This window comes from Tympanuchus pallidicinctus, unplaced genomic scaffold (genome assembly GCF_026119805.1).
Source record: "Tympanuchus pallidicinctus isolate F22 unplaced genomic scaffold, pur_lepc_1.0 scaffold59, whole genome shotgun sequence".
NCBI classification, from domain to species: domain Eukaryota; kingdom Metazoa; phylum Chordata; class Aves; order Galliformes; family Phasianidae; genus Tympanuchus; species Tympanuchus pallidicinctus.
Genome location: NW_026294779.1, coordinates 1,357 through 17,945, shown reverse-complemented (window position 1 = coordinate 17,945; position 16,589 = coordinate 1,357). Strand labels below are relative to the sequence as shown.

The 16,589-nt window shown below is 61.7% G+C and overlaps 2 protein-coding genes across 5 annotated transcripts; both read left to right on the top strand.

The window, feature by feature from the left end:
• Nucleotides 1-85: 85 nt before the first annotated feature.
• CLK2 (CDC like kinase 2) lies at nt 86-10,234 on the top strand. 3 transcript variants are annotated; one of them, XM_052705538.1, is made up of 13 exons: nt 86-256; nt 1,953-2,116; nt 3,787-4,021; nt 5,548-5,641; nt 6,006-6,072; nt 7,134-7,250; nt 7,467-7,633; nt 8,047-8,141; nt 8,309-8,438; nt 8,761-8,843; nt 9,078-9,157; nt 9,340-9,430; nt 9,862-10,234. In XM_052705538.1, the coding sequence occupies exons 2-13, from the start codon at nt 1,953-1,955 to the stop codon at nt 10,042-10,044; spliced, it is 1,506 nt and encodes a 501-aa protein (XP_052561498.1). In that variant the 5' UTR covers nt 86-256; the 3' UTR covers nt 10,045-10,234. The 3 variants fall into 3 exon arrangements, with proteins under 3 accessions (XP_052561498.1, XP_052561496.1, XP_052561499.1); XM_052705536.1 differs by having other exon boundaries at nt 5,545-5,641; XM_052705539.1 differs by lacking the exons at nt 86-256; nt 1,953-2,116; nt 5,548-5,641 and having other exon boundaries at nt 3,899-4,021.
• A 1,593-nt stretch (nt 10,235-11,827) lies between these two features.
• Nucleotides 11,828-16,133, top strand: SCAMP3 (secretory carrier membrane protein 3). Of its 2 annotated transcripts, XM_052705547.1 has the most exons (10): nt 11,828-11,985; nt 12,102-12,179; nt 12,289-12,408; nt 12,487-12,607; nt 12,685-12,813; nt 12,899-13,058; nt 13,910-14,011; nt 14,110-14,227; nt 15,156-15,348; nt 15,470-16,133. In XM_052705547.1, exons 1-9 carry the CDS (start codon nt 11,938-11,940, stop codon nt 15,300-15,302), a joined length of 1,023 nt encoding a protein of 340 aa, XP_052561507.1. In that variant the 5' UTR covers nt 11,828-11,937; the 3' UTR covers nt 15,303-15,348; nt 15,470-16,133. The 2 variants fall into 2 exon arrangements, with proteins under 2 accessions (XP_052561507.1, XP_052561506.1); XM_052705546.1 differs by having other exon boundaries at nt 15,156-16,133.
• The last annotated feature ends 456 nt before the right edge of the window (nt 16,134-16,589 follow it).

The window sequence follows — 16,589 nt, the reverse complement described above, 5'->3', positions numbered from 1 at the left end:
CACGCCCACATGTAACCCACAGCCCCGCCTACGGCCGCTGCCGCGTGACGTCACGCCTGCGTGCGTGCGTCGTGCGTCTTGCGTCGTGCGTGGCCTGCTGGGACCCGGATCGACGGCGGCGGGGTCGGGGCGCGGCGGCGGTCGGGCCGAGCGGCGGAGCCTGAAGAGCCGGAGCGGGGCCCGGGATCCCCGGGGGCCCACGGCCGCCATCACGGACTTCCTGTGGGATAAGCGCACCGGGCTGGCTGCGAGGACGGTGCGGATCGAGGCGCGGCGGGGCGGGGTTGGGCCGCGGGGATCCCGGGCCGCGCCGCGTCTGACGGCGGCTCCGCGCTGAGGCCGCGGGGCGGAAAACCGAGCGCTTCCGGGGCGGGCCCGGATCGGCCGAGCGGGCCGCAGGCCGGTGGCGTTCCCCGCCCTTCGATCCCTGCTTTCGTTTGGCGGCCGAATTCCGGCTTGTCCGCCCTCGGCGCTCCGTGACGCCGCGGCGCAGCGGCCGGTGTTGGCCCCGCCCGACGGCTGAGCGATGCCGACCGTCCCCAAACCGGTTCCGGAGCTGCGGAACGCCCCGCTGAGCGCTCGGATGGCTGCGGGGCTGCCTTTAATTACAGAATCACGGCATGGTTTGGGTTGGGAGGGACCTCAGGGGTCGCGAAGCTCCAAGCCCACACCGCGTGCAGGGCTGCCGACTTCCCCACGTTTCACAGCAGCCCAGGCTGCCCAGGGCCCCATCCAGCCTGGCCTCCACCACCTCCAGGGATGGACGGGGCATCGCAGCCTCTCTGGGCAGCTCTTCCAGCACCTCACAGCAAATAATTTAATTAAAGGCTCTCAGCTCAGCTCTGGTGCTGGGATGGCACAGCCTTCAGTACCTACAGGGAGCCTGCAGCCAGGAGGGGAGGCAGCTTTTGGGAAGGGGAGATGAGAGCAGGACAGGGAATGGCTGGACGTCGAGGGAGGGCAGCTGGAGGTTGGGTATCACAAAGTTCTTTGCTTGAGGTCCCTCCCACCCCAAACCGTGCTGTGATGGCGATGAGCTCCGCAGGTTGGGAATGGGGGAGGTGCTGCCCGTAGGGATGCAGCGCTGTGCCGACATTTACTGGGGGGTTCTCATTGCTTTTGGCCCCAGTGTCCCCCCCTGCAGTGCAGGGCTGTGAGCTGCCTTTGGGGTGAGGTCTGCAAGGCTTCCTGAACGTCTCTCTGTGTGCAGAGGGTGTTTCTGCCCCTCACATCCCATAGAACCTCTGTGCTCGGAGTGGAGGAGTGCAAGGGTAGGGGAGCAGAGCTGTTTGTTTAGCAGCAATCACTGAGGGGGCTGCAGTGCTGCTGCAGGGGCTTTGGGGCAAGCATTGGTGGCGTCCTGAGCTGCCTTTTGTTTTCCTTCGGTTCTTCCCAGTGCTTCTGGGATGGCATTGGTTTATCTGGAGTTTATTTGGGGGAGGTGGAAGCATTTTGGGACAAGCATTGGTGGCGTCCTGAGCTGCCTTTTGTCTTCCTGTGGTTCTTCCCAGTGCTTCTGTGTTCCTTAGGACAGTGTTTGGAGTTTGGGGGAGATGGAAGCACTGCAAACCTTTGGGACAAGCATTGGTGGCGTCCCGAGCTGCCTTTTGTCTTCTTTTGGTTGTTGCCAGTGCTTCTGTTTCCTGGGGTGGTGTTTTTGGGGGTTTATTTGGAGTTTATTTGGGGGGAGGTGAAAGAGCTGCGAAGCTGAATGCTTCTGGAGCTGTGAATGTTAAAGAGCACGGATGGGAGGTGCAGAGGGAAGCGCAGAGCCGCAGTCCTGGCCCACGTGGGCGCTCGCAGCTCCTCCCACACGAAGCTCTGGGTTTTCAGGGCAGTTTTTACCCCCTGCCTGAACCCAGACTGTTTCCTCCCCCTTTCCTTGCCCTGACGGCTCTTCGCCCCGCTGCTTTTCCTCCCTGTGTGATCCTAACTCCGTATCTTCTCTGCAGATGCCTCATTCCAGAAGGTTCCGCTCGTCGGAGCGCAGCAGCCGGGGCAGCTTCCACGAGCGTTACAGGAGCCGCAAACACAAGAGGCGGCGGTCGAGATCCAGCAGCAGCGAACGTGAGAGGAGGCACCGGCGGGAGGGCAGCTACCACGTCCGCTCCAGGAGGTGGGTGGGGGGTCGGGGGGCGGCCCTGAAGGGGTTCCCTGCTCGGGTTGGGGGCGGTCAGCCCGCTTTTGGGAGCTCTGGGCCGCGTTGTGTTCGTGGCTGGGAGAATGGGAGAATGGCCTGGGTGGAAAAGGAGAGCGGTGATGATTGAGTTTCAAGCCTCTGCTGTGTGTGCAGGGTCGCCAACCACCAGCCCGGGGTGCCATTGGGATCCCCAGGGTGCCATTAGGATCCATAGAATCATAGAATGACCTGGGTTGAAAAGGACCTCAATGACCATCAGTTCCAACCCCCTGCTGTATGCAGGGTTGCCAAGAGACCCATAGGGGCCCGCGGATCCCCCCCCCATAGGGGCCCGCAGATCCCCCCCCCATAGGGGCCCGCAGATCCCCCCCCCATAGGGGCCCGCAGATCCCCCCCCATAGGGGCCCGCAGATCCCCCCCCCATAGGGACACACACTCCCTTAGAGCCCCACAGATCCCCCAGTGGGACCCACGGGGACACATAGAGACCCATCGAGACTCAGAGACCCACAGAATCACAGACTGGCCTGGGTTGCAAAGGCCCGCAGTGACCATCAGCTCCAACCCTGCTGCGTGCAGGTCTCCAACCAGCACACACCACATCCAGCTTGGCCTCCAATGCCTGCAGGGCTGGGGCGCCCACAGCCTCGATCCGCCACCCCGAACCGCTCTGCGTGATCCAACACCCCGTTCTGTGATTCCTTACTCCTCATCCTCCAACCCACCCCGTTCCTTATGCCTGATCCCCCTCCTCTCACAGAATCACCCGGGTTGGAAGGCACCTCAAGGATCACGCAGTTCCAACCCCCCTGCCCAGCAGGGCCACCAAACATCCACATTCAGATCAGGTTGCCCAGGACCCCGTCCAACCTGGCCTTGAACACGGCCAAGGACGGGGCATCCACAGCCTCCCTGGGCAGCCCGTTCCAGGGCCTGACTGCTCTCCTTGGGAAGAACTTCCCCCTAACATCCAACCTCAATCTTCCCTCCCTCAACTTGGATCCATTTCCCCTCGTCCTGCTGTTGTCAGCCCTTTGGAAGAGTTGACTCCCCTCCTGGCTGTAGGTTCCCTTCAGGTATTGATAGGCTGCACTGAGGTCACCCCGCAGCTTCTCTCCTCCAGGCTGAACAAAGCCCAGCTCCCTCAGCCTGTCCTCATAGGGGAGGTGCTCCAGCCCCCTGCTCATCTCAGTCGCCCTCCTCTGGACCCTTTCCAACATCTCAATGTCTTTCTTGTACTGAGGGCTCCACACCTGGACACAGGACTCCAGATGGGGCCTCACAAGAGCAGAGCAGAGAGGGACGATCACCTCCCTGTCCCTGCTGACCACCCCTCTCCTGATGGAGCCCAGGATCCCATTTGCCTTTCGAGCTGCCAGAGCGCACTGCTGCCTCATGTTCAGTCTCTCGTCCGTCAGGACCCCCAGGCCCACTCCTCCCAGCCTCTACGGGTGCCTGGGGTTCTTCTGGCCCCAATGCAAACCTCATTGAACCTCATGAGGTTCACCCTTGCCCAGCCCTCCAGCCTGTCGAGGTCCCTCTGCATGGCATCCCTTCCTTCCACCCTATCAACGCACCGCTCAGCTCGGTGTCGTCAGCAAATTGCTGAGGGTGCACTCAATTCCCTCATCGATGTCATTCCCCAGCTACGACGACCACTCGGCAGACAGGAGGGCCTACGACCGCCGTTACTGCGACAGCTACCGCCGCAACGACTACAGCCGGGAGCGAGGGGAGCCCTACTACGACCCCGAGTACCGGCATTCCTACGAGTACCGGCGCTCCCGGGACCGCGACGGCAGCTACCGGAGCTGCAAAAGCAGCCGGCGTAAGCACAGGCGGAGGCGGCGCCGCAGCCGGTCCTTTAGTCGCTCCTCATCGGTGAGTATCCTGCCGGGCCGGGCCTCCCCTGTAACCTTTCTCCTGCAGGTGGAGATTTGGGGTAAGTAGAAATCTCGCTTTCTAACCTCGCTGTTGGATTTGGCTCGAGGAACGGTTCGGGGTTTGGCCGCCGTCCTGACGCGGCTCGGTTGCGCCCTGTCGCTTCCAGCGCTGCCTCGGTGCGAGGACGGGAGCGGCTGGCAGGGCGGTGCTGCAGTCCAAGCCCAGCTCCTTCATCCCCTCACAGCTCTGCTTCCGTTTGCCGCTGCTCCTTCAGGGCTGCGAACCCCGGCCAAGCAGCCTCTGTGTGAGGTTGTTCCCGACCCCGCAGAGCCCAGGCCATGTGCGGCAGGCCCCTCTGCTCCCTGGCTCGGCAGGAGCTCCGGCTCGGAGCTGAGCCCCGTGGCAGCGCAGGCTCCTTTCGGGTGGCCCGAAGCGTTTGGGTGTCAGGCGAGGGGATGCAGCCTGTGCTCCTCCTCTGGGCAGAGGCAGCGACCAGCTCAGGCTCTTCCCGGCGGCGTCCCCGCCTTCCTCTTCTCGTCTGTTCTGCCGCTTCTGTCGGAGCCCAGCCCCGTTCTCTGCTCTGTGCTGGAGCTCTCGCTGTTGTCCGGTCCGTTCTCACCGTGTCCAGGGCCGGGGCTGTGGGCTGCATCCAGCTCCCCAGGCTGCCGTCCGGTTGCTCCCAAGCCTGGGGACGCTCAGCTGAGCTGGAAGCAGGAGTTTTCTCTTCTCTTACCTGCCTCATCCCAGGCTGTCCCTGTTCCCCTTTGGGCCTTTGCTTCTCTCTTGGAAGTCAGCCTTTCCAGGATCAGCTTCTTTAAGGGAGGGCTTAGGAAGGAGCGCCACGTCTGCCCCCAGGCAGTTCTCTCCAATTCTGGTTTCGGATCTTTGTACCAAGAATCGCTTCCAAAACTCTCGGAATCCATCTTTTGCCGAACGCTGGGGGGTGGAAGGGGGGCAGAGGGGGAGGTCGGAAGGGGCTGGGAGTGTCTGTGAGGGCAGGACGTCCCCCCTCCTGCCTCCTTTCCTCTGTGCCGATGCCCCCTCTGCGCTCGCTGAGCTCCCAGCCCCCCCTGGCTGCTCTGTCACCACTGATCCCGGAGCCCGATGGCGGCGTTGTTCCTCTCTGAGCCCCCATAGGAGTGAGAGCAGCCCCTCTGCTGGCCCTCATTGCTCTCACGCTGGTTCGGGTGGGGCTGTTTGTAGGTTCTTATTTTTTTTTTTTCTTATTTTTTTTCTTTTTATTTTCTCTTTTTTTTTTTGCTACGACGAAAAGCAAAAAACTGTTATTTTTTTTTTTTTTTATTTTCGTTTGAAGTTTTTTTTCTTTTCTGAGCTTAGTGTGTTGTATCTTGACATGTTCCCTTGCAATATCCCTATCGTTATATATTCCTCTGTGCCGTATGAATTGGCTGGGAATCTCCTCCTGCAACCCCTCCTCAATGTGAATTTCCCAATGCGTGACGCTGCTGCGCCGGTTTGAAAATCTGATTGAATGGTGAATGATGAATTCCCTGGGCCAGCAGCGGAGTCGACAGAGCAGCAGAAGGGCCAAGAGTGTGGAGGACGACGACGAGGGGCATCTGATCTATCGCGTCGGCGACTGGCTACAAGAAAGATGTACAGCCAAATCGTAACATAATTTAGCTCTCTAGTTAAGCTCCCATCGCAGTCGCAGATCTGTCTTATCTTTCTGTTCCATTTTTCTTTCCATTGTTTATGAAAGAGAAACCCTCTCCTCTTCCTTCCCCTTTTGTTTTGTTTCGTTAAAGCTACGTTTGTATCTTGTATTGTTACTGAAGTGGCAGGGAATGTAGGGCAGCTGCCTCGTGCAGCCGGTGTCAGCCTTCCGCTGCTCCGGTCTCTCAAGCTGTGTGCAGGTTAGGTTTTGCAATGCATTCTCCTCTGCCTCGTGTACGCGCCTCACCCAGGTCCTGCTCACTCTCTCACGCTCTTTTCTCTCCTCTTTTTTCCTCCCTCCCAGATGAGATCCTCAGCACTTTAGGGGAAGGCACGTTCGGCAGAGTGGTGCAGTGCATGGATCACCGCAGGTACGTCTGGGGGGGCAGCGGGGTTGTGGGGTCACGGAGGCACGGATGGTTTGGGTTGGGAGCTCAGGGGTCCCGAAGCTGCGGCCCCACAGCGCCTGCAAAGCCCCCGAGCTGCCCACGTCTCACAGCAGCCCAGGCTGCCCAGGGCCCCATCCAGCCTGGCCTCCAAGCCCTCCAGCGATGGACGGGGCATCGCAGCCTCTCTGGGCAGCTCTTCAGCCCCTCACCGCTCTCCCAGCACACGACTTCCCTGACCCCCAGCCTCCAGCTGCCCTCCCTCCGCTTCCAGCCGTTCCCTGCTCTCATCTCCCCTGCCCAAGAGCTGCCTCCCCTCCTGGCTGCAGGCTCCCTGCAGGCTGCACTCAGCTCAGCCCCGGCTCCTCTTCTCCGTGCTGAACGAGCCCAGCTCCCTCAGCCTGGCTTTGCAGGGAGCTGCTGCAGCCCCTGCTCAGCCCTGCGGCTCCTCTGGCTCCTCTCCCACAGCTCCCTGTCTTGTCTGGGAACCCCCAGCCCTGGACGCGGTGCTGCAGACGGGGCCTCAGAGAGCAGAGCCCAGAGGGACGATCGCCTCCCTGTCCCTGCTGCCCCCCCTCTGCTGATGGCGCCCAGGATCCCGTTTGCTTTCCCAGCTGCAATCACACCCTGCTGGTTCAGCTTTTCACCCCCCGGCTCCTTCAGTGCAGGGCTGCTCTCAGCGGCTGCTCCTTCCAGTCTCATCAATGCCTGGCATTCCTGCGGCCCAAGGGCCAAACGTTGCACTTTGCTGCGTTGAACCTCACTACATTCACCTGATCCCACCTTTCAGGTCTCTTGAGGAGCATTTCTCCTCGTGGGTCCCCCGTGTGCTGCAGCTCTTCCTAGAGAGGGAAAGGGCTCCGCTTTGTTCCTCAGCCCTTCAGGATCTGCTTCCTTCTGGCTTCAGCAAGGGCAGAAAGCTGCCCTGCACGCATCTTCATGTGATCCTATGGTTCACAGGAGGAGAAAGCCTTCAGAAAGCCCTCTGTGGAGCACTGAGCCACGCCAGGAGTGACGATATGAACTTTGTTCTCGTTTCTTGCCAGGGGTGGTGCTCGTGTCGCTCTCAAAATCATTAAAAACGTGGAGAAGTACAAAGAGGCCGCCAGGCTGGAGATCAACGTGCTGGAGAAAATCAACGAGAAGGATCCTGAGAACAAGAAGTGAGTGGTGTCAGCAGTACAGGAGGGAAGGCATTGGCTCAGCCTGGCTTCAGGGTGGGTGAGAGGCGCTGAGTCCTTTTGCAGCTCGGTTTCTGCTTCTTGGTGGCATTTCGGGTCGGGTTCTTTGGGGTAGAAACGCAGGCAGGAAGAGGGAAGCTGCAGCAGGGGCTGAGTGCTGCCTGCGGATCCTCTCTGCATCAGAGCCTTTCTCCCCAGCCTGTGCGTCAGGATGTTTGACTGGTTCGACTACCATGGCCACATGTGCATCTCCTTCGAGCTGCTGGGGCTCAGCACTTTTGATTTCCTGAAGGACAACAATTATCTGCCTTACCCCATCCACCAAGTGCGGCACATGGCCTTCCAGGTGTGCCAGGCTGTGAAATGTAAGTGCTCCCTGCTCTTCAACCTGGACGTCCCATCCCTGCAGCTCCCGTCCCCGGTGCCGGTTCTGCCCTGGGGGTTTGGAGCAGTGCAGGTTGGGCTGTGATGCGGCTCTGAGGCTCTGAGGCTCAGCCTTCCTGCCCTCCTGGTGTCGGCTGTGTGCTTGGAATGAACCCCTTTCCTTTTCCTGATGTTTTTGATGCGTGTGGGCTGGCGGTGACCGAGGGCTGTGTTCTGCTGGTCAATCTGATCGATCTTTGAGCTTCTCTTGAAGCGTTTTGGCCCGGATGACCCCAACTGTTCACATCCAGCCCCATCCGTGGGCCAAACCGGTGCCGGTTGGAGCGAAACAAACCTCTGTTAGCAGCCGTGCTTTGCTTCTGCTTCTCAGCTCTGACTCTGTTTGCTTCCTCAGTTCTGCATGACAACAAACTCACTCACACCGACCTCAAACCTGAGAACATCCTCTTTGTCAACTCCGACTACGAGCTCACCTACAACCTGGAAAAGGTAACGCTCTGCTTCGGAGCTCGGGGCTCGGCTCCTTGCTTTCCTGCCCTTCGCAGGCAGAGGGGTTTGGAGCCGTGCTGGCTGATGGGGGGAGCTGTGGGCAGGGGTTGGAGCTCAGTCTTGGTCTCGGAGCTCCTGGGTAACCAACGTCCTCCTCCGTCACGCAGAAGCGGGATGAGCGCAGTGTGAAGAGCACGGCCATCAGGGTGGTGGATTTTGGCAGTGCCACGTTTGACCACGAGCATCACAGCACGATTGTGTCTACCAGGCACTACCGGGCCCCTGAGGTCATTCTGGGTGGGTACTGCATGCTCTGAGCTCGTTGGCCTCCCGAATCATTCAGTAGCTGAACCTGGGAGATCAGAGTTGCTCCATTTGCGGAGCCAAACCTGCAGCCCTGCTTTCGAGGTTGGAGGCAGGCAGCAGCTTGGATCTGGGTGTTTGGCACTGCTGTCAGCTGGGCAGTGCGTCAGGAGAGCGGGCTGAAATGGGAATCGGTTTTCTGATGGCTTGTTTGCTCTTGAAAGGGTGAAAGAGAGAAAACGAAAGGGGAAGGGGGGAGGATTTGGAATCCTGGGTGGTGGCTGCATCTCTTCTTTACCAAGCGTTGTTGTTTCAGAGCTTGGCTGGAGCCAGCCCTGCGATGTCTGGAGCATCGGCTGCATCATCTTTGAGTATTATGTGGGTTTCACCCTGTTCCAGGTGAGAACTGTGCGCTGCCTGGCTTCCTCACAAGTGGTGAAGGAGGACGTTGGCTGCTTCCCAGCGCAGCCTGCGGCCTCTGGGACCCATGGAGTTCCCTCCATCACTGCAGTGTTGTAGAGATGACCAAAGCGTTGGCCGGCGAGGGGCTCCCGAGCTGGGGATCCTCCAGGGCTTGGAGGCAGAATGACTGGAATGTGTTCCATGCTTTTCCTTCACGTTTATCTCCCTCAGACACACGACAACCGGGAGCACCTGGCCATGATGGAGAGGATCTTGGGGCCAATTCCTTCTCGGATGATCCGGAAGACCAGGTGAGCGAATCCTGCTGGGCTCTGCAGCCTTCCCACCTCCTTCCTACGCCGTGCTCAGCGTTTCCCTTCGAGGCGTCGCGCTTTGCAGCTGCCTGTTGAGCCGGCCCTGCGGCCCCGGCGCTGCTGTGCCGCGGTTGGGTGCTCGGGTGGCACCTGCAAGTCGTTCCCACCTCTCCTGACAGGAAGCAGAAGTATTTCTACCACGGCCGTTTGGACTGGGATGAGAACACCTCTGCCGGCCGTTACGTTAGGGACAACTGCAAGCCGCTGCGGGTAAGGTGGGGCGGGTGGGAGCACCGGATTGCTTCATCCTTTTCTCATTGCAGAGCTTTACAGTGCCAGCCCCACTTCTGAAGATGGTTCCTGTGGGCAAGGTTAGGCCACTGAAAGGCTCAGACCAGCGTCCTGCTGAAAGGAGCCTTGGCTGGCCCACATAAAACTAGGAAGACTGCGGCAGCCTGAGCTTAACGTGAAGTTGGATGAGGAGGAGGGCAAGGAGACTTCAGGAAGTGCCTGGGAAGGAAAGGAAGGGGGGGGGGGGGTGCGACGCAACAGGCCCACGCTTTTCGGGTGGCCTGGAGGTGCAGCTTAGGATCAGGAAGGTCTGAGCAGACCTCCTCTCCCCCAGCTTAGCGTTCAGCCCCGCGCAGCGCGCAGTGAGCGGCACGGGGAGCAGCCCTGACCTCCCCCTCCTCCCTCCCCAGCGCTACCTGACCTCTGAGGCTGAGGACCACCACCGCCTTTTCGACCTCATCGAGAGCATGCTGGAGTACGAGCCGTCCAAACGCATCAGCCTGGCTGAAGCCCTCAAGCACCCGTTTTTTGACGTGCTGGAGATGGAGCCGAGCACAAAGATGTGGGACTCTAGCAGAGACATCAGCCGGTGACGCCACAGGTGCCATCCTGCCCTCGGATTTTAGCCCCCGTGGAGGCCCGTGCGATTTCTATTCAGACATTTGGTGCTTTTTTTCTTCCTTTCTTTCTTCCTTTCTTTTTTTTTTTTGATACATACAAACCTCCCCGGACGTGTTTGTAAAGCTGTTAATATGTGAGATACTGTAAATAGCTCATATTCTATATCGGCCTCTGAGCACTGCAGGCCCCACCTCCTGCTGCCAACATTGCCAGGGGGGCGAGGGGGGGTCTGCATGTCCATACTGTAAATACTTTGGTTCCCGTGTTGCTTTGTCTCCTGCTCAACCCTGCGCCCCTCAGTGTACAGAACCCAGGACTCACAGCTCTCTGTAGCTTCTCTGTTTCCGTGTAAGTTATGAAACTGGTGGGACTGCATGGGAATTATTTTTTTGGATCGCTGTCACAGCCCATCCTCACACCAGAGTTTTATAAGGATTTTGTACAGTTCTTTGTGGGGGAAATAAATATGAAGTGAAGAAACTTGCAGGGCCGTGCGCGGAGGGGCAGCGGGGCTCAATGGGGGCAGAACGTCGCGGCTGCTCCATCTGCCTCCATCCTGTTTGCCAGCACGCAGAGGGATAAAAGGCAGCCCTGGTTCTGCGTGGGGCTGTGGAGGGAGGCAGGGGGTGACAGCAGCTCGTTTTGATGCACGTATGATCCTGAAGTGGGAGCTGTGAGCCTGCGGTATCACAGCTTTGCTGCCTGTACCCAACCCTGCCCCAGTCTCCCGGTGGGAGTCGCAGGGAGCTGCAGTCTGTCTGTCCCAATATAAAAACCAAAGCACAAAGTGCAGCGCAGCGCCCAAATCCTGAATGCGCAGCTTTTAATTGCTCTGCCCTGAGGTGCTGCTGGCCGGGCTGCAGTGGAGGATCAGAGCTGTTGTGTCTGCGTCCAAAGGCTGAGCAGTGTTTTGAGGTGGGGATGGAGGCAGCTGCGGGCTGAGCTGTGCTGCTGCTCCAGGAGCTGCCAGGTTTTGTCCTGGTGGAGGCCAGTAAGGAGAGGAATCCCCCAGGGCTCTGTTTTGGGAGCAGCGCTCTTTATCAGTGACGTCAATGACAGAATCGAGTGCATCCTCGGCAAGTTTGCAGGTGCCACCAAGCTGAAAGGTGTGGATGAAGGGTGGAAGGAAGGGCTGCCATTCAGGGCGACCTCGACAGCATTGAAAGGTGGGCCTGGGGGAGCCTCATGAGGTTCAACACAGCAAAGTTTGGCACTCGGGCCTCAGGAATGCCAGGCATTGATGCAGACTGGAAGGAGCAGCTGTTGAGAGCAGCCCTGCACAGAAGGAGCCGGGGGTTCCGGGGGGTGAAAAGCTGAACCAGCAGGGTGTGATTGCAGCTGGGAAAGCAAACGGGATCCTGGGCGCCATCAGCAGAGGGGGGGCAGCAGGGACAGGGAGGCGATCGTCCCTCTGTGCTCTGCTCTCTGAGGCCTCGTCTGCAGCACTGCGTTCAGGGCTGGACACCCGCAGTACCGAGCGGCAGAGCGGCTCCGTGCTCAGCCCGGCCCTTGCACTGCAGGCCTGGCGGCCCGCGGTTTCCGTGCAGGCCCCGGCGCGCCGTTGCCATGGAGACGGCATTGCCGTGGAGCCGCGCTCCCAGCGGGCCGCGCGCTGAGGAAACTGCAGAGAGACCGGAAGTTGGGGGGAGAGCGTGCGCGCCGCCACGTGACTCCGAGCACGTGGTCGCGTCGGGTGGTCGCCGCTTTCGTTCCGGCCCCGCGCATGCGCACAGCCCCCTGCGGTGCGGCTCTCGGGAGCCCCGAGCGGCGCCGGTGACGTCGTGGGGGCGGCGGCCAATCGGAGGCGCGGGGCGGGGCGGCGCGGCGGACTCGGCGGCGGTTCCGCTCCCGGTCCCGGTGCGGCCATGGCCCAACACGGCGGCCCCGCGGTGCTCCCGGATAACCCCTTCCAGGTGCGTGAGCTGCGCTGCTCCGCGGCTCCGGGCCCGGTGCGAGCTCCCGGTATCAGTTCTCAGTATCGACTCCCGGTCCGAGCTCCCCGTCTGAGCTCCCGCCGCGTCTCTTGCAGGACCCCGCCGTGGTGCAGCACCGGCCCGGCCCCGACAGCGCGGCGCTGGACGCCTATAATCCCTTCGAAAGCGGCGCGGTGAGGATCGCGCCCGGATGGAGCTGAGCGCTCCGGCGCTCCGGGGCCGTTTCCCGGTCCGTCCGGTGCTCCCCGGCCGTTCACCGCTCCCTTCTCGCTCCGTCCGCAGCCGCCGCCGCCGTACCGCGCTCCGCCCGAAACTGCGCCTCCGCCGCCGGCGGGAACCGCGCAGCCCCCGAGGAGACCGAGCCCAACCGAGCCGCGGAACTACGGCTCCTACGGGACGCAGGTACGGAACCGGCGGCCGCGGAGGCGGGGAGGGGGGGAAGGAGGGAGATGGAAGCCGAGCCCCGTAACTCTCTCGTAGGCCTCGGCTGCCGCAGCCACGGCCGAGCTGCTGAAACGGCAGGAGGAACTGAACCGGAAGGCGGAGGAATTGGACCGGAGGGAGCGGGAGCTGCAGAACGCGGCCCTGGGGGGCGGCGCCGGTGAGCGGCCGCAGCTCCTCGCCCTTCCCTTCCCTCTTTCCGTCCCTTTTCTTCCTTCTCACCGCTTCCACTCGCAGCCCGAGCCAACAATTGGCCCCCCCTGCCCTCCTGCTGCCCGGTGAAGCCGTGTTTCTATCAGGACATCCCCGTGGAGATCCCCGCTGACTTCCAGAAGACGGTCACTGCCATGTATTACCTCTGGATGGGTCGGTCTGCGGGCAGGGGGGGCTCAGGGGGGCGGTTCTGCTCCAAGCCTTGCTTGGGTCGCCCAACCGAGCTCCTTTCTCTCAGCCAGCACCGTCGCTCTGCTCCTCAACTTCTTGTCCTCGCTGGCCTGGTTCTGCGTGGATCCCTCCTCAGGTTCTGGTTTCGGTCTCTCCATCCTCTGGGCTCTGCTTTACACGCCCTGCTCCTTCGTCTGCTGGTACCGGCCCATGTACAAAGCGTTCAGGTGCTTCGGGGGGACCTGATTGCATCCTTCAGTACCTAAAGGGAGCCCCAAACCAGGAGGGGAGGCAGCTCTTGGGCAGGGGAGATGAGAGCAGGGAACGGCTGGAAGCGGAGGGAGGGCAGCTGGAGGCTGGGGGTCAGGGAAGTTGTGTGCTGGGAGAGCGGTGAGGGGCTGAAGAGCTGCCCAGAGAGGCTGCGATGCCCCGTCCATCGCTGGAGGGCTTGGAGGCCAGGCTGGATGGGGCCCTGGGCAGCCTGGGCTGCTGTGAGACGTGGGCAGGTCGGGGGCTTTGCAGGCGCTGTGGGGTCGCAGCTTGGGGACCCCTGAGCTCCCAACCCAAACCATCTGTGATTCTATGATTTATTTCTCTTTAAATGGAGCCTGATTTCCCCAGCAAAGAGCCCCAAAGCGAACAAACATCCCAACCCCACCGCCCTGCTTGTCCGCGAGCTCACAGCATGGTTTGGGTTGGGACCTCAAGGATCACGAAGCTCCAACCCCACAGCGCACACAGGGCTGCCATCTTCCATATCTAACAGCAGCCCAGGCTGCCCAGGGCCCCATCCAGCCTGGCCTCCACCACCTCCAGGGATGGACGGGGCATCGCAGCCCCTCTGGGCAGCCGTTCAGCCCCTCACCGCTCTCACAGTAACGAACTTAATCGACTTCATCAATCCCTTTCCCCAAGAGATGACGGCTCTCAATCCGTAGCCCCTTCCCATAGGGGATCCCTGCCCTGGGGATCCTCCTCTTCCCTCTGTTTGTGGCTGCACGTCCAGGGCTGTGTGCTGTCCTTGCTTGGAGGATTTGAGGGCTGTGCCTGATGTTCTCTCTCTCTTTTTTCCCCCCAGGAGCGACAGCTCATTCAATTTCTTCGTCTTCTTCTTCGTCTTCTTTGCCCAGAACGTGATGTACGTCCTGCAGGCAATCGGGATCCCAAACTGGGGGTTCAGGTAAGCTCTGGGCCGAGCCCTGGGCTGAGGAGGAGCCCCGGGGGGCGGCTGAGCCCAAAGCATCCCCCTGTGCTTCGCTGTGGTTTTGGTTTCTGCAGCGGTTGGATCGTGAGTCTGATGGCCGTGCGGGTGAACAGAGCCGTGGCGGTGATGATGATCCTGGTGTCTTTGCTGTTCACAGCGCAGGCAACGTTGGGTATCGTCATGTTGAAAAGGGTGAGCAGGGGGAGAAGGGGGCGTGGGGGGGGGGGGGGGCGTGGGGGGGCAATGGGAGAGAAGGGGGGAATGGGGGAGAAGGGGGGGAGTGGGGAGCAATGGGGAGGCAATGCGGGAGAAGGAGGGGGCAGTGAGGGGAATGGGGGCAGAAAGGGGGGGAATGGCGGAGGGGAATGGGGGGAGAAGGGGGGGATGGGAGGCAATGGAGGGAGAAGGGGGGCAATGGGGAGGCAATGGGGGAGAAGGGGGGGCAATGAGGGGAATGGGGGGGAGAAAGGGGGGGAATGGCAGAGGCAATGGGGGAGAAGGAGGGCAATGGGGGGCAATGGGGGGCAATGGGGGGAGAAGCGGGGGATGGGAGGCGATGGGGGAGAAAATGGGGGAGAAAATGGGGGAGAAGGGGGGGGCAATGGGGAGGCAATGGGGGAGAAGGGGGGGATGGGAGGGGAATGGAGGGAGAAAGGGGGGGAATGGCGGAGGCAATGGGGGAGAAGGAGGGCGATGGGGGGGCAATGGGGGGAGAAGGGGAGGCGATGGTGGGAGAAAGGGGGTGATGGGGGAAGAAGGGAAGGCAATGAGTGGAGAAGGGGGGCGATGGGGGGAGAAGAGGAGGTGATGGGGGGTGAGGGGGGGGCGATGGGGGGAGAAGGGGTGAGAAGGGGAGGCAATGGGGGGAGAAGGGGGGAGAAGGGGAGGCAATGGGGAAGAAGGGGAGGCAATGGGGAAGAAGGGGGGTGATGGGGGGAGAAGAGGAGGTGATGGGGGGTGAGGGGAGGCAATGGGGGAGAAGGGGGACAATGAGGGGAGAAGGGGAGGTGATGGGGGGAAAGGGGGCAACGATGGGGGGCGACGATGGGGGGTGATGGTGGAAAAAGGTGGGGGAAGGGGTGGGTTCTGGCTGTGCTCAGTGCTGTTTGCCCTCTTGCAGATCCACTCTCTGTACCGCCGGACGGGCGCCAGCTTCCAGAAGGCCCAGGAGGAATTCGCCGCCGGGGTTTTTTCCAACCAAGCCGTTCGCACGGCGGCAGCCAACGCGGCTGCGGGCGCCGCCACCAGCACCTTCAGAGCGCCGTAAGCGAGGCGCTGCCGTGGCTTCTGCCCTCAGCGGGGCGAAATCCGAGGTTTGCACTTTCGTTGGACCCCCCCCCCCCTTCCTTCCATCCCCTCCCCCCCCCCCCCGGCCCTCCAGGAGCCGCGGCTTTGGGAGCCAGGCGTCTCTGCTCTTCTCTCCTCCCTTTGCAGGCTGTGCTGCGGCCCCTTCCCTCTGGGGGGGTGGAGGAGGGGGGCGCTGCTGCCTTCCAGCACTGCTGGCTGGGATTCTTCCCCCCCCCCTGCGCCCCCCCCTCCATCCCCACAGCCCCCAAGATGTGAGATCCCAGAAATGGCTGTTGCCCGTTCTCTCTGTTACACACAAATCCCCTTTTTTCCTCTCCCTTCCCATTGCTGCCCATTCTTGGAACCCACGCAGCCCTGGGGGGGGGGGTGGGGGATCTTTGAGTTCCTTCCCTTTGCAGTGGGACCCCCGGGGCTGGCTTTGCCCATTGGAGGGGGGCTGCACAGGAAGCCCCCCCCTTCGCCCCCCCCCCCCCAAATTCCCTGCCCTCTCGTTTTTGGTGGTGCTGGGCTGCGCCCGCTCTGATGCCTCCCTTCTGTGTTTCCCTTTCCTTCATTGCGTTCTGCCGTGGGGCAGCAGCTCCTCCCCCCCCCCCCCTTGTGACCCCCTGTGCTCCACGTCCTGTTTCTGAGCCCCCCCCCCCCACCTGTGGGGGTCGGAGGGGGGGGCACTGAGCCGTTCCCTGCGTGCCCCTCACCCCCCCTCTGTTGCCACCTATGGGGTGGCAGCATTTTGGGGGAGGGGGGGGCTGTGAGTTATGCTTTCAGCATCTCTTGGCTGCGGGGTGGGGGGGGGTTTTGTTCCTGCTGCTTTTTTGGGGGGGGGGTCCGTGCCTTCACCTGTGCCCAGAGGAGGAGGGGGGGGGGGTCCGGCTGCAGCTCTCTGCCCCTCTGGGGGCCACTGTAGAGTGACAGCAGCTGTGCCCCCCCCCCCACTGCTGCCTCACTCATCTTCTGCCCCCCCCCCCGCGTTGCTGTGCCCTATGAGAAACCGCCTTTGGTTTTTAATTTAAGGAATAAATGAAGTTGAAATCCGCCGGGCTCCATGGGGGGGGGGGGGGGGTTGGGGGCTCCGTTTGGGGCAAGTTTTCGGGGGGGGGGGGGGGGGAGGGGGTGGGGCTCAGTGCAGGTTGGGGTGGGGGGGGGGGCTGGGAGGGTTGGGTGTTGGGATCGGGGGGGGGTGTTGGGATCTCGGGCGGGGGGTCGGTCGGGATCTCGGGCGGGGGGTCGGTCGGGATCTCGGGGGGGG